The 16,116-nt window shown below is 36.7% G+C and overlaps 1 protein-coding gene across 1 annotated transcript in view; it reads right to left on the bottom strand.

Moving 5' to 3' along the window:
- CFAP54 (cilia and flagella associated protein 54) overlaps positions 1–16,116 on the bottom strand; it is a 307,374-nt gene that overhangs the window by 242,545 nt on the left and 48,713 nt on the right. Inside the window, exons 14-15 of the mRNA XM_069095069.1 lie at positions 13,846–13,996; positions 2,795–2,868 (exon numbers count right to left, since the gene is read on the bottom strand). Coding sequence (XP_068951170.1) covers positions 2,795–2,868; positions 13,846–13,996 — 225 coding nt within the window. The remainder of the gene's footprint in view (positions 1–2,794; positions 2,869–13,845; positions 13,997–16,116) is intronic.

Genomic DNA, 16,116 nt, shown 5'->3' with positions numbered 1-16,116 from the left:
ACCAAAGATAGGCTGCCATATATAAAAAGGGAGAAAAATGAAACCTTATACATATTCATTGATAATTATCCATAGATAATAATAAGTTTTCTATACCAATGAATAAAAAAAAACCTGACCCATTTTTAATAATGTTATGAATGACATTTGACTGATTTCCAACAATCCCAGAATGCTGTATCTATTTAAAATCAATTAATCTCCATGTTAAATCACAGTTCTTGAATTCAATGAAAGAAAAGCTCTAGAGTAGAACCTAACCCTGTCTTTTCCTAAATCTCTCAAATCATTGGAACTCTGAGAAGCTATGAAGGTTAGTGCAATAAAACTTCTTAAAAAGATATCTGAGGGGGCGGCCAGGTAGCACAGCGAGTAAGAGCACTGGCCCCAGAGTCGGGATGACCTGGGATTGAATCCGGGCTCAGACACTTAGCACCCACCCAGAAACACCTGGCCACGTAATCTTGAGCAAGTTATTTAACCCCAATTGCTTAGGGGCGGCTAGGTGGCGCAGTGAGTAAGAGCACCGGCCCCAGAGTCGGGATGACCTGGGAATGAATCCGGGCTTGGATACTTAGCACCACACCCAGAAATAACTGGCCGTGTAAACTTGAGCAAGTTATTTAATCCCAATTGCTTTAAAAAAAAAAGATATCTGAGAGGGGAAGCTAGGTGGTACAGTGAATAGAGCACTGGTCCCAGAGTCAGGAGGACCTGAGTTCAAATCTAGCCTCAGACATTTAACACAAAAACTAGCCATGTGACCTTGGCAAGTCACTTAACCCCAACTGTCCTCCAAAAAAAAAAAAAAACGCAAAAAAGATATCTGAGGTAAATCATTGTAATCTTGACATTTTTAAATTTTCACATGATGAGAATCAAATATAAAGATTGGTAGTCTTTAATACATATTCTCAAATGTTCAGAATCATATATAAAGCACTAGTTAAAGGAACCATGGAATTTTAGCCAGGAGAAAAGAAGACTTAATGTGGACAGATAGCTAGCAAATATTTGAAGGGTTTTTATATAGAACAACAGTTAGGTTTAATGAATTTGTCTCCAGAAGGAAAGACAAATGGGTTACATTACAGAGAGGCACATTTTAGTTCAGCCTAAGGAGCTCCCAGTAATTGTAACTAACTGAGAATAGAATATACTTCCCTGGGAAGAATTAATGTGCATCTTTTGCTTAACTAAAAATATAACTAACAATTGTTGTGGGTGGCTAGGTGGCACAGTGAACAGAGCACTGGCCCTGGAGTCAGGAGGACCTGAGTTCAAATCCAGCCTCAGACATTTAACACTTACTAGCCATGTGACCTTGGACAAATCACTTAACCTCAATTGCCCTCCAAAAAGCAAAAAAAAGAAAAAGTGTTGTTATTCAGTAAGTTTCAGTCATGTCTGACTCTTGGTAACCCCATTTGGGGTTTTCTTGGCAAAAATACTGGAGCGGTTTTGCCATTTCCTTCTCTAGCTCATTTTACAGATGAGGAAACTGAGGCAAACAGGGTGAAGTGACTTGCCAAGGAGTCACACAGCTAGTGAGTATCTCAGGCCAGATTTGAATTCCAGAAGATGCGTCTTCTTGATCTTAGGACTGGCACTATCCACTGTGCTACCGAGATGTCTTACTGAAGTTCCCCCAATAAGATTACAAAATCCTTCTAACATATTCATCCTTGGGGCTTGACATGATACCCGATGAACTGCTGAGTACAAAGGAGGGGACCAAGGAATATTTATTTAATTGATATATACAAGACAACAGTCATGCCTATAGAAGGGATAATCAACCGCTCTCAATTCAATTTGGAGCAAGGAGAAAGTGGTTAATTAGATAACGTCTTAACGACTGAATTAAAGTCACCATGAGTAATCTGACTGATTATTTCTTAATCAGCCATTATAATAGCTTAAAAAATATCTTTGGCTTCCTCTAGACCTAGCCTATAAATGAAAGATGATTTTTATTAATAGCAAGTTGCTGGCTGCACACATTAAATTCAATTCAGAAAGTATTTAGTTATAGTCCAAAAACATTAACTATAACACTATCTACAAAAAAAAGGCAATACTCAGAAAATTATAAGAAATACAGAATCATAGGACATGTATAAGCCCTAATTCACAGCACAATATCACTTGGAGATTTCATTTGGTTTCTTTTAAAGACGCAAAAAAGGGGGTGACTAGGTGACGCAATGTATAGAGCACTGGCCCTGGAGTCAGGAGGGCCTGAGTTCAAATCCAGCCTCAGACATTTGACACACTTACTAGCCATGTGACTTCAGGCAAGTCATTTAACCCCAATTACCCTCCAAAAAGCCAAAAAATAAAAATGAAAAAATAAAGACCTAAAAAAGGCAATGTGGCCTGGAGGAGATAAGGCCAGCCTCAAAGTCAACAAGACTTTGTTCAAGTCTTGCCTCTGACCCTCACTGGCTTGTGTCACCCTGGGCAAGTCACTGGGCCTCTCCATGTTCTAGGCACGTGGGGAATCTGCATTGGTGGAAGGAATTTCCTTACCAAGAGATCTCTATATGGGTGAAATGACAAATGACAAATAAGGGCCAAGTTAATGACAGTTTTTTAATGATGAATTGATTTTAAAGAATCAAGAAGCCAATCAATTCTGACATTGTAAATCCTCAAAACCATTTTTTATAAAAAGTTTTCCATAATTAACCTTTAACTAAAAAGTTAGGCACTGTACAATAATATACATCCCTTGGATTTTTTTTGCATGTATTCTCAAATGTTATATATAGACAATGACCAGAAATCATACCTTTAATATTGGAAAAACATCAGAACCACCTTTGTGGAAGAAGCTGTAGTCAAAATTAACTTTGCCTCCAGAGCCTTTAGAGGAAAAAATGGAAAATGGAAAATTAGTGCCAAAGTAGCTTCATTCCAAATGAATGTGATGAGTCCAAACTCTCTCTAGCTTGACCTGACATTATTCTCTCCACAGTCTATGCTCTCATCACTCCATCACCCCAGAACATTATGCATTTCCTTGTTCCCCACATTTTCTCATCTCATTTCCTCTTCCTGGAATGTCTTCCCTGGCCCCCTCAATCCCTTCTCACAGCCCTATTCAGTCAGTTCATATCTTGTCCAACTCAACTCCCATGCTTTCAGTGATGCTTTTCCTGATCTCCCCCTTCCAACTCTCAGAAGTCCTCCTCTACCAGCTAGAAGGCTCAGGGGACAGAGTGCTGGGCCTGGAGTCAAAAGACCCGAGTTCAGATCCGACATAGCTGTGTGACCCTGAGTAACTCACTCCTGAACCTCAGCTGCCTCATCAGTAAAATGATGGGCTGGACTCAACGGACTCTGAGGGCCCTTATAGTTCTCAATCTACGGTCTCATCTTTACTTAAGTGATAAATAATCTAATCTGTATCCTTGGGTTTAACCTCATGGTTGCATCTTTCCAAAATAATAAACTCACTCAATGCAAGATCATAGGGTGAAGTTTATTTTAAGTATGATCTTTTTCCATTTTGGGCCCCCAGCTGAACCTGGGTGTGCCTGTTACGGCACGTAACAACTGCTAGCAACAAGAAGTGCTCCTTTCTTCTCTAGGAGGTGGCTTGACATAGTAGAAAGGGCAATGGGTTTAGAATCAGGGTCCTGTTGGTTCTAATACTTATTCCTGATGTGACTGAGGCAGGTCTCTACTTGTTTGAACCTCAGTTTTCCAATTCCATAAAATGGGAGGGCTGGCTCATTGATTTCTAAAGTCTCAATGACCCCTTCCTCGCTTTGCATCAGCAGGTAAACAGTAAATTCTTTCAAGAACTGGGTGTATTCCTACTCACATTTGTCAAGCAGACAAAAATGAGGTAAGAAAAACAATGTATTTGTTTTCACTCAACTGATGGAACTGACTCACTGTTAAAAAAAACTTTTTGGAAAGGAGAGGTCATTGTTGAGAACTGAAAGAGTCCTCAAATATACACCTGCTTTCTTTTTTTTTGGCGGGGGTGGGGAGCCAGTTTTTGGAGGGGAAGGCAGGGCAACTGGGGTTAAGTGATTTGTCCAAGATCACACGGCTAGTAAATGTTAATTGTCTTTTGAGGCCGAATTTGAATTCAGGTCCTCCTGACTCCAGGGCTAGTGCTCTATTCACTGTGCCACCTAGGCTCTTCTATACACCTGCTTTCTTAAAGAAGAAAACTGGATGATATTGGATATGGAGAATAGCAAAAAATTCCAACAAAGTATCCATTTTGCAGAAATACTTTTGAATTTCTTTCTATGAATGAATCCAACTATTCCAGAAATCAATTTGGAATTATGTGAAGAAAATGACCAAAGCATGCATACCTTTTGACCCAGAAATTTCATTGCTAGTACCCCACTTCAGTGATCAAAATAAAAGCTCCATTTATGCCAAAATATCTACAGCAGCATTTTTTGTGGTAACAAAGAACTGGAAACAAAACAGATGCCCACAGACTAGGGGATGGTGAAACACATCACGGTATATGAATGTAATGGAATGTTACTGTCCTATAAGAAACAACGGATATGACGACTATAGAGAAGCATGAGAAGATGTATAGGAACTGATACAAAGTAAAGTGAGTGGAACTAAAAAAAAAGTTGTTCACAGTAACCAAAACAATATAAATGGAAAAATTAATAATAAAACAAGCGAAACTGAAAACTATGAAGTGAAAATGACTGAACTTCATCTCAAAGAAGAGATATGAAATAGCACCCCACCCTTTTTCACAGAAATTAGAGACAACAGCAGCAGAATATTTCAGAGGACATCACCTTTTCCAAAGTATTGGTTAGTTTTGCTAAACTGATATTTTCCTCTTTTTTTATTCTGTTACAAGAGACAACTCTCTGGTGTCACATATGGATATATAATGGCAAATGAAAGTGATGTAAAAACAACAGATATCAATAAAATGTGTTTTGTAAAGAATTTCCTCCATGTGGTATTGACCCTTTATCCAGCAATTCTTCCCTGAGTGATATTTTGAAAACTACAACAAGACCATCCAAACATTTTCATCTATATGGAATACTCCAAACAGCCATCAGACTTTTACTGTTTGTCAGATCAAAAATGAGTTTGTGGTCATAGTCATATAACATTATAAAACAATATATTATTATCTAGCATATGGTATTAGGTTATTATAATATTATTACATAGTATAATACTTGTCAACATTACATTCATAATAGGTTCTTCATCTGAGGCCAATGAATAGATTTCAGGATATCCATGAACTTGGCTGGGGAAAAATTACATCTTTATTTTCACTAACCTTTCTTTGGCTTTGTTTGTAATCCTCTGCAATTTTATCTTATAGCACACCTTAAAAAACATGATTCTAAGAAGGGGTTCATAGGCTTTACCAGACTCTGCCAAAGGGGTCCAGGACATAAAAGAGGTTAAGATACCCTGTTCTAGTGACCTTAAAAGAGTGTGTTGCAAAGAAATGTCTTCAACAACATTCTGAGTGGTTAACTGACAAACACCAGACAGATGACTGTCTTTTTAGGAAAAAAAAATGAGGAAGAGAGATATCAATCTGAGCCAACTATCAAGTGATTTTTTAAAAAAAAATTTCCTCCAGCACCTGAAGAAGTTTAGTGATATGCTGGACCCATAAAAAATTATTTTCTATCAACATTACATGATGTTAAAACCCAAACTGATGAACATATCGCACAAATGGAAATAACGAAATAACTTGAATGAATGTCTCAGCTTTACAGGATGAGGTGTTTACACCTAACTTTAAAAAAAACCATATTTTTATATTTATTACATGTTTTAAAATATTTTATGCATTATAATATATTTTTTAAAACATATAATGCTGGTCCAGTGTTTTGAAACAAAAACAGTTTTTTAATGTTAAATCTTTTGAGATGTATGGTCCAGAATTGGTCAAATTAAAAACTTTTCTTTCCACAAATGAAATTCTTTCCCCAAAGCCAAGAAGGAGGAAAGAAAATTTGAGTTTAAGGTATTAAATATTATTTCAGGGAGGCTTATCATTGATTCCATTCTTATAAAAAGTTTTACTGTTTTAAATGGATCTGGTTCTAGTTGTTTTCTTGTTCTGTTTTTTTTCAAAATTTTATCAGTCTCTGTCTCTTACTTTGTCTAGTCACCCACAAAGAAATAAAGGAAACAGTACACACACTTAAGATATGCTGAAGGAGTTAATATGGCATGGGGTTTCTCATTTCTGAACAACTTTAAAAGTAATTTGAATTAATTTCATTTGTCTCTAATTACCAACTCTTAATTCACCATTTTAAATGAGAAATGGGAATGTCACGAAAAAAATACACAAAAACAAAGCCTTTTACTAGAGCCGCAAGAAAATCAAATTCGTTCCAGAATTATCAACACATAGATGCTAAGGACAAAGTGAGAGGTCAGTGCAGTATGGGATCCAGTAGTTGGGAGTGCGTTGGCCTCTGCCCCTGGAGTGAGAAGCCACTGAGGCACCGCCACTTGGCAGCTTCAGCTCCTGGCCTGCAGATTGTAGAGGGACCAAGTGACAAGTCTAAGGGGTAATCACTCTTTCTTTAACTTGCTTGTATCTGGATTGTGGTCTAGGGTGGAGGTCCTAGGGTGTGCAACCAGCTTGCCAGAGAGTGTGGAGGCTTCAGAGAGGGCACCCAAGTAATACCTTTGGCAGCTGAGAAAACCCCAGCATTTGGGACGAAGCTTCCCTGTCTAGTAGCAGAGTCCTACTGTGGCAAAAAGCCCAAAAGTTCTGAAATAGCCAGGTTCCGAAATTTCCAGATCAAAGGGGAAATATTACAAGCAGCCAGGAAAAAACAATTTTAATACTTTGGAAACACAATTAGGTTAACACAGGATCTGGCAGCTTCTACACTGAGGGATCAAAGGACTTGGAATATGATATTCCAGAGGTCAAAGGAGCTGGGATTAAAAGCAAGAATCACCTACCCAGCAAAACTGAGTATCATGTTTCAGGGGAAAATATGGTCATTCAGTGGAACAGAGAACTTTCAAGCATTCTTGATGAAAAAACCAGAGTTGGACAGAAAATGTGATATTCAGATACAAGAAGCAAGTGAAGCATGAGAAGGCAAACAGGGAAAAGAAATCATAAGGAACTTATCAAAGTTGAACTATTTACATTCCTACATGGAAAACCGATAATTGTAACTGATGAAACTTTTCTCAGTACGAAAATAGTTGAAGGGAATAGAAATATATATATATATACTATATATATACATATATTTCTATATAGGAGGGAATATGAGCGTATGAATACATATGTGAATGTGTATATATGTTTACAGGTATACATAGAGGGCACAGGACCAATTAAATAGGAAGGGATGATACTTAAAAGGTGAAATTAAGAGGTAAGAGAGGAATATAATGAGAGGAGATGGGGAGAGACAGAATGGGGTAACTATCTCATATAGAAGAGGCAAGGGAAAATGGTTATAATGGGGGGAGGGAAACAGGAAGGTAAAAGGGAATGAGTCAACCTTATTCTCATTGAATTTGGCTTAGGGAGGGAATGACATATGCATTAAATAGGGTATCTCACCCTACAGGAGAGTAGGGGGAAAGGGGATGAGTGGGTGGTGATGGAAGGGAGGGCAGGTGGGGAGAGGAGGGAAGTTGGAAGCACCCACTTTTGAAAAGGGACAGGATCAAAGTAGAAAATAGAACAAGTGGGAGGTGGGATAGGATGGAGGGAAATATAGTCAGTCATTTACAATATATCTACTATGGAAATGTTTTGCATAGCTACACATGTACAACATATACTGAATTGCTTATCTTTCCAGTAAGTCTGGGTGACAAGGGAGGAAGGGAATGAATCTGAAATTCAAAGTTTTAAAATAAAATATCTAATATATATATATATACATATATACATATATATACTATTACTAATATTATTTTACATGTAACTGGGAAATAAGATATACAGGCACTGGGGCATAGAGATCCACCATGGCCTACTGGAAAGTTGAAGGGGGTATGGGAGAGAGCAGATTGGAGGAGGAGAAATCCAGTGGGATCGCTATTTTGGGGCAGTGAGTAGCGGAAAAATGGAGAAAATTTGTAACTCAAAATCTGGCAGAAATTAATAATGTAAACCAGAAGTTAATAAAGCATTTGATTTGAAAAAAAGAAGAAGAAAAAGCAACCTCTAACCTGTTTGCTTCACCATGGTCTTTTATTGGAGGCCATGAGCCAAAAGGCAGAGAGAAAAACCAGAAGGCATGCCTAATAAATTCATCGATTTTTCCAAGCCAATTATAGCTTTATAATAGTTATTTTGAATAAAGGTTATTTAAATTATTACTTTTTCCATTGCAATTGGCCAATAAATGCTGACTATTTAATAAGAATGAATACTGTCTAGATTATGACAAAGAGCTAAATAGGCAACACATTGAGTTAGTTCATTTAAAACAAACGTTGAGCTGGTCCAGAATGGAATAAGAGATGGCAAATTTTATTTAGAAATTATGCATCATTGTCAATGATCAAAGCTGCTCTTTCACACTCCAAAAACACACACTCTCGTTCTTCTCTCTCTTTTTCTTCTTCTCTTTCTCTCTCCTATGTCTCATATATAGGTACACATATACATATACATGTATATATGTCTATATAAATTTAGATATATGCATATATTTTATACACATATGAATGTACACATGTATATTTATCCATGTACACATATTTCTAAAGATTATATACAATGTAAAATCTATATATTTAAGCATGAATACTCTGATGATGCTATGTGACTGAGAATCATAAATGCCCACAATTCCTCCAAAAAAAATCTAATTTTTAAAGATAGCCCAGAACAATGGAGAAATGAATAATGGACATAATTGTGTTGCAGAATATTACCAACAGTGACTACTGGGTAAGTCAAATGTAATGAAATATATCAAGAAAATGTGTGATTAGAACAAAGACTAAATGACACAGTGATAGTTACGAAATGTTAAAAGACCTTCAACATGTTAGGTAGACCTTCTATGGGAGGCTAGCCAAGACCCACATAGTATGAGGTTAAAATACATGGGAATTTTATGCCAGTAGAATTATTAATATCAATGAACTCAGATACTTCCATATATAAGAATTTTAAATGATCCTTCATTTCTGACAAGTGATTATCAATCTAATTTAACAACTATTTATTGAGTACACTCGATGTATAAAGTACTGATCTGATACAAAACTCCAGCATTGTATGTTATTTTGGTCCTCTTCAAGCACAAAAGACAAACAACGACAACTGATATAAGTATCTCTCCCTTCCTAGACTGTAGTGGCCTAACCATGTCTTATCCATGCTGTATATAATATAATATAATATAATATAATATAATATAATATAATATAATATAATATAATATAATATAATATAAAACATATATCATAGTAAATAATAGATCCTAGACAAATGTTTGTTGACTGGCAGAATTTATACATCTAAGTGAGGAAAAAAGCACTTCTGTAAATTCAGGAAGATATCCACTTTATGTTCCCCAATTGATAAATGGTTAAAGGATATGAACAGGCAATTTTCAGAGGAAGAAATTAAAGGTATCTATAAGCATATGAAAAATGCTCTAAATCACTACTGATTAGAGAAAAGCAAATCAAAACAACTCTGAGGTATCACATCTCACACTGGTACCTCAGATTGGCTGAGTCAGATTGGCTAAGATGAGAAAACAGGAAAATGAAAAATGCCGCAGAGGATGTCGAAAAATTGGAACACTAATGCATTGCTGGTGGAGTTGTGAACTAATCCAACCATTCTGGAGAGCAATCCGGGATTATGCCCAAAGGGCTGTAAATAATTTCATACCCTTTGACCCAGCAATACCATTTCTAGGGTTGTATCCCAAAGGGATCATAGAAGTGGGAGGAAGATCCATATGTACAAAAATATTTAAAGCAGCTCTTCTTGTGGTGGCAAAGAACTGGAAATTAAGGGGGTGCCCATCAATTGGGGAATGGATGAACAAGTTGTGGTATATGAATGTAATGGAATACTATTGTGCTATAAGAAACGAGGAGCAGATGGACTTCATATTTACTGGAGAGCTTATACAAACTGATGCTGAGTGAGAAAAGTAGAACCAGGAGAAATTTGTACACAATTACAGACACAACGTATGTCTGATGACCACCTTTGATAGACTGGACTCTTCTCAGCAATGCAGGGTTATAAGTCAACCCCAAAAGACTCATGATGGAGAGAGATGTCTCCATCCAGAGAAAGAACTAGAAAGAACTGAGTTTGAATCCATATTGAAGCAAACTACCTGATCTTTTTCTTTTTATTGTTTGGTTTTGTTTCCTCTTTCCCATTGTTCATTCCATCTGATACAATCCTTCTTTATAACCTGAATAACATCTAATGTGAAAATATTTGCAGATCCTATACTTGATTGTATGCCGCCATGGTAGGGTGGGGGAAGAAGGAGGGAGAGAAAATTTGAAACTCAAGGAATTGTGGAACTGAATCTTGTAAACTAAAAGTAAACAACAAATTAATAAAGACCAAAAAATTCAAAATAAAAGGATATCCACTTTATAAATGTTGACTTTTAATTCAATACCATAAACACATTTTTGGAATCATAAGACATGGTTTCCACTGTCAGCTAGCTATACCACTTACTTGTCATATAAGCAAGCCAGTTGATCTCTTCACCTCAGTTTCCTCATCTGTAAATAATCATATTTACTCAAACTGCCTCTCAGGGTTGTTTTAAGTATTTTTATAAATTGTAAAGCATGATATAAATGTGAATCATTATTATTCAGGACTGGTTGCATGCAAGGCACATTTACATTCTGGTCCTTTGGAACATAACCCATTTTTAAAAGCCCCAATATTTAAATTCATGTTGCCAAAATACTGTATGCTTACCACAAAAAAAAATAAAAATATTCTGTTGCAAAATTAGCCATCAGACAAAAAAGGAGAAAATGAAAATGAAATGAATAGGAAATTTAAATCTCTGAATGCTAGCACTTGGAGAAAAGTAAGTTGAATTAGAGGAGCCCAAGGTAATAGATGAGTACTTAGGAAAATTCTAAAGAGGATTTTTGGATATTTTCAAGTCTTAAGGTTTGACAGAACTATAACTTTGTCTAATTTCATTAAAACTTAGGAATTCCTTTCTCCTTATTAGAAATATGTTACAACCACCCTTCTATTTCTCATGACTTGGGGGAGAGGGGACTCATTTGGTTCACAAAAGAACAAAAAGAAGAAGAAAGATATGGAGCAGAAAAGGAAGAGGAAATATGAGAGAGAGAGAGAGAGAGAGAGAGAGAGAGAGAGAGAGAGAGAGAGAGAGAGAGAGAGAGAGAGGAAAGAGGGAGGAAGAGGGTAATATTCCTAAAGTAACTAGGTGAGAAAGGCAGGGGAAGAAAAATGGTTAACAAGTATTTAGATGCGTATTTTTAAGAAAGTGGTTGATACAAATAAATAAAAACAGAAGCCTAAGAAATAATGTAATAATCTAATAATAAACCCCTGTAAAAGAATACCGACAAGAAGCTTTCAAAAGAAGAAGTGTAAGCTATCGCTATCTTAGGAAACAAGGCTCCAAAAGTCATTAACAGGAGAAGTGCGGATGAAAATAACTGGGATCCTCGCCTTATAGCCATTAGATTGACAAAGATTACAAAAGGTAAACATGTTAGTTGATGGAGAGGTTGTATGAAGACAGGCATACTAATTGACTGCTGGTGGCCCTGTGAACTGGTCCAGCTATTCCAGAAATTCATTTGGAATTATACTAGAAAATTCACTAAACTGTACGTACCTTTTGATCCAATGATATTACTGGCAGGTGCATACTCTAAAGAAGCCAAAGCAAGAGGAAAAGGACCTAAATATACAAAAATACTACAGCAGCACTTTTCATAGCAGCAAAGACATAGAAGGAATGTGGGTGCCTGATAACTAGACAACGGGTAGACAAAATGGGGGATATGGATGCAATGGAATGTTATCATGTCATGAGAAATTATAAATCTAAAGAATTCAGAGACATTCGGGAAGACTTGTATAAATGGATGTGGAACAACGTAAGCAGAAGTGGGAGAACCTGAGTATAAGGAAATAATACTATACTATTATAGTATAAGGAGTAAAGGAAAAGGATACTGAAAGATGTCAGGATTCAGATTAATCCAATGATCAGTTAAGGGTTCAGAGGGTAAATCATGGCTCCCCTATGCTGGACTCTAGGTCCAGAATGAAGCATCAGGTGTTGGATGTGGTCAACGTGCTAATCTATTCTGCTTAACTTTGCTATAAGAAGAATTCTATTGATGGGCACCATTGGTGGGTAGAAATTAGGAATTTACATCAATGTAAAAATATTTATAAAAGAGATAAAGGGAAATCAAATTTTAAAAATAAAAAATTTCCTGGGGTCAAATTAACTGCAACGTGAGCCATGAAAAGGCTAGCCCACAAAGCTCTGTGCCACCACCCCCTTATTATAAAATACGGTCCTGTTTGGCGTGTAAAGCCCTTCGCGGCCTGACTTCAGTCAAGTTTCCTACATCTGTTACACTTCAGTCCTCTTGACGCTAAAGTAAATCACTTTAGTCCCCAAGGTCCAGGGAAACATTCCCCTGATCCACAGAGCCCCACCACCACCACCTGCACTACCACTAATCAACTCCCTTCAGGAACTACCTCCTGCATCAGGCCTTTCTCAATACCCCCCTCTCCACCCATTCCTTCTTTACTTAGTAGATATTTGGTATCTAATTATATGTGTACACAGGAATCCTTGGTAGAAAGTAAGGCAAAAACCCACTCACTTTTGTCCTTGGGTCAAAGACAACACATCTAGTGTGGGACCTTCCACATAGTGGGCATGAATATTTAATATTATTAATTAAATGTTTGATGAATATTTAATAAATATTTGACTTATGGAAAACTGTATCATGTGCATAACCCTAAAGGAGAATGAGAGATGAAAGGACACCGGAAAAACACAAGCTTCTAGAAGTCAGCAATGGCTTTTTTTTCTGTAAACACTAACTGGCACTAGGAAGTGGTACACAGCAGACGCTTAACAAGCGTTTGTGGAGTTGAATGGGGAAAAAGCTGCCTTATCATATATTCTCCATTGATGCCCCTAAACCAGGACAGCTTGGTTTCTCTTGGTGAGGGTGGGGTAGAGAAAGAAAAGGGGGAGTGGAAAAGCTTTAGGGAAGGTAGAGAGAGGGGGGAGGTTAGTTTCTATGTATGGGAATGTTCACAAATTACGTGTTTGTATCTCAAGGGGTAATACAGCATGTGAGGATTATTATGAAGTTCATTTTCTAAAGGATTTTAAATAATTCCCTTGCAATATATAGCTGATGTTTACTTCCACTATCGCTTCAGAAAAAAAAAAAAAGATTGCCTAAGCAAAGAAAAACTTCAGCTCTTTCAACTGTCTGTATTATCACAAATTCCAAAATGAGTGATGTAATATCTCTTGTCTTATAACTTAGTTTTGGAATTTTAGCACCCAGCTACTACTGGGATAGTAAGAGCTACTGTCTGTGCAAAAATATTTTACGTGTTTTGTCTCTTTCGATCTCCACAACAACCCCATTATCACACCACACCACACCCCTATTTTATTAAGAATTTGAAGCTCAAAAAAGGCTTGCCAAGGACCGAATCACTCTGAAGTGTGAGGCCAGATTCCAAAGATATGGTACCATCAAGTGACAATAAGTGCCTTGGTCTCATCCCCATACTCATTTGTCAAATTATCTCCTTTGATACTTTACCTGAATATTTTTTAAACTTTTTTTCTGGGTTTCCTAAAGTTTCCAATATTTCACTTAGTCGTAACGAGACTTCAGCCACAACCATAGGGCTGATATCTTCCGTTTGACAAGAATGAATCACTTCATTTATCTGCCAAAGCAGATGAATCCACTGAGGAAAGAAAACAGTAAACACAATAATTAAAAAAAAAAAAAACAATCAAGTTAGAGCAACATGTGTGCATGGCTAGGTCAAGCTAATGTAATAAAAATGACAATTTTACCAAAATTTAATTACACATTTAGTGCCATACCAATCAATCTACCAAAAAAAATTACTTTATAGAGCTAAGAAAAATGGTAGCAAAATTCATTTGGAAGAGCAAAAGGTCCAGAATATCAAGGGAATTAATGAAAAGAAAGGCTAGGGAAGGTGGCCTGGCCATGCCAGATTTTAATCTGTACTATAAAGCAGCAGTCATCAAAACTACTTGGTACTGGCTGAGGAATAGAGCAGTGGATCAATGGAATAGATTGGGTACACGAGACTCAGCAGGCAATGACTATAGTAATCTACTGTTTGATAAACCCAAAGACCCCAGTTTTTGAGATCAGAACTCACTATTTGACAAAAAACTGCTGGGAAAACTAGAAATAGTATGGCAGAAATTGGCCGTAGACCAATATGTAATATTGTAATGTAATATATCAAAATAAAATCAAAATGGGTGCACAATCTAGGTATAAAGGCTGATAGTATAAGCAATCTGGGAGAGCAAGGAATAGTTTACCTGTCAGATCTATGGAGAGGGGAAGATTTTATGATGAAACAAGATTTAGAGAGCATTACAAAATGCAAAATAGATCATTTTGATTACAATAAATTGAAAAGTTTCTATACAAATAAAGCCAATGTAACATTGAGGGAAGTGGAAAATTGGGAAAGAATTTTTACAACTAGTGTCTCTGATAAAGGCCTCAATTCTAAAATAAACAAAGAATTGAGTCAAATCTATAAGAATATAAGCCACTCCCCAACTGATAAATGGTCAAAGGATATGAACAGGTAGTTCTCAGAAGATGAAATTAAAGATATCCATAAGCATATGAAAAAATGCTCTAAATCACTATTGATTAAAGAAATGCAAATCAAAACAACTCTGAGGTACCACATCTTACTGGTCAGATTGGCTAAGATGACAAAACAGGAAAATGATAAATGCTGGAGAGGATGTGGAAAAATTGGAACACCAATGCATTGTTGGTGGAGTTGTGAAGTGATCCAACCATTCTGGAGAGCAATCTGGAACTATACCCAAAGGGCTATTAATAAGTACATACCACTTCTATAGTTATATCCCAAAAAGATCAGAGAAGTGGGAGAAGGACCCGTATGTACAAAAATAATTACAGCAGCTCTTTTTGTGGTGGCAAAGAATTGGAAATCAAGAGGATGTCCATCAATTGGGGAATGGCTAAACAAGTTGTGGTATATGAATGTAATGGAATACTACTGTACTATAAGAAATGAGGAGCAGATAGACTTCATAATAACCTGGAGAGACTTATATAAATTGATGCTGAGCAAGAAGAGCAGACCTGGATAAATCTGTACACAATCACAGACACAACGTATGTATGACAACTAACTTCAATAGACTGGCCTCCTCTCAGCAATGCAAGGTTATAAGACAACTCCAAAAGACTCATGATCGAAAGCGATCTCCACATCCAGAGAAAGAGCTGTGGAGTCTGAAGGAAGATTGAAGCAAACTACTTGCTGTGTTTCTTTCTCTTGCTCTGTTTTGCTCTTTGCCACTGATCATTCCATTGGTTATAATCCTTCTTCACAAGCTGACTAATGATTAATGTGAAGATGTTTGCAAATCCTACATTTGACTGCAAGATGCCGAGGGGGGTGAAATTGCAGGAGAGATAATTTTATCATCAGGGGGCTTTTAAATCAACCGCTACACAAAGAAAAAAAATTATCGAATTAATTTAAAAAAAATTTTTTAAGTTAGAGCAACATTGATTATCCTTTGTTTGGTGGTTGATATATAAGCATACAAATGAGACAAGGACTTGTCCTGCAATTTCATTGGTATAGGGAACTTCCAAGAAAGGAAACTCCCTCCACCAATGCATGTTGGCCCATTCTCAGCAATTTCTAGTTTTACAGAGTTGCCTAGAGCAAGTGCTATGAGTTTAAGTGACCTGCCCAGATCACTTAGTGGGAAACAAACACATAGTCTAAACAACTCCAAGGTTTCTTAGGACAAGGTGGAGTGG

The sequence above is a fragment of the Petaurus breviceps genome, unplaced genomic scaffold (assembly GCF_028583685.1).
Source record: "Petaurus breviceps papuanus isolate PSGF00001 unplaced genomic scaffold, PetGlider_PUasm1.0 225, whole genome shotgun sequence".
Taxonomy (NCBI): domain Eukaryota; kingdom Metazoa; phylum Chordata; class Mammalia; order Diprotodontia; family Petauridae; genus Petaurus; species Petaurus breviceps.
The sequence above is the reverse complement of the archived record's forward strand: the minus strand, read 5'-3'. Positions and strand labels throughout refer to the sequence as shown.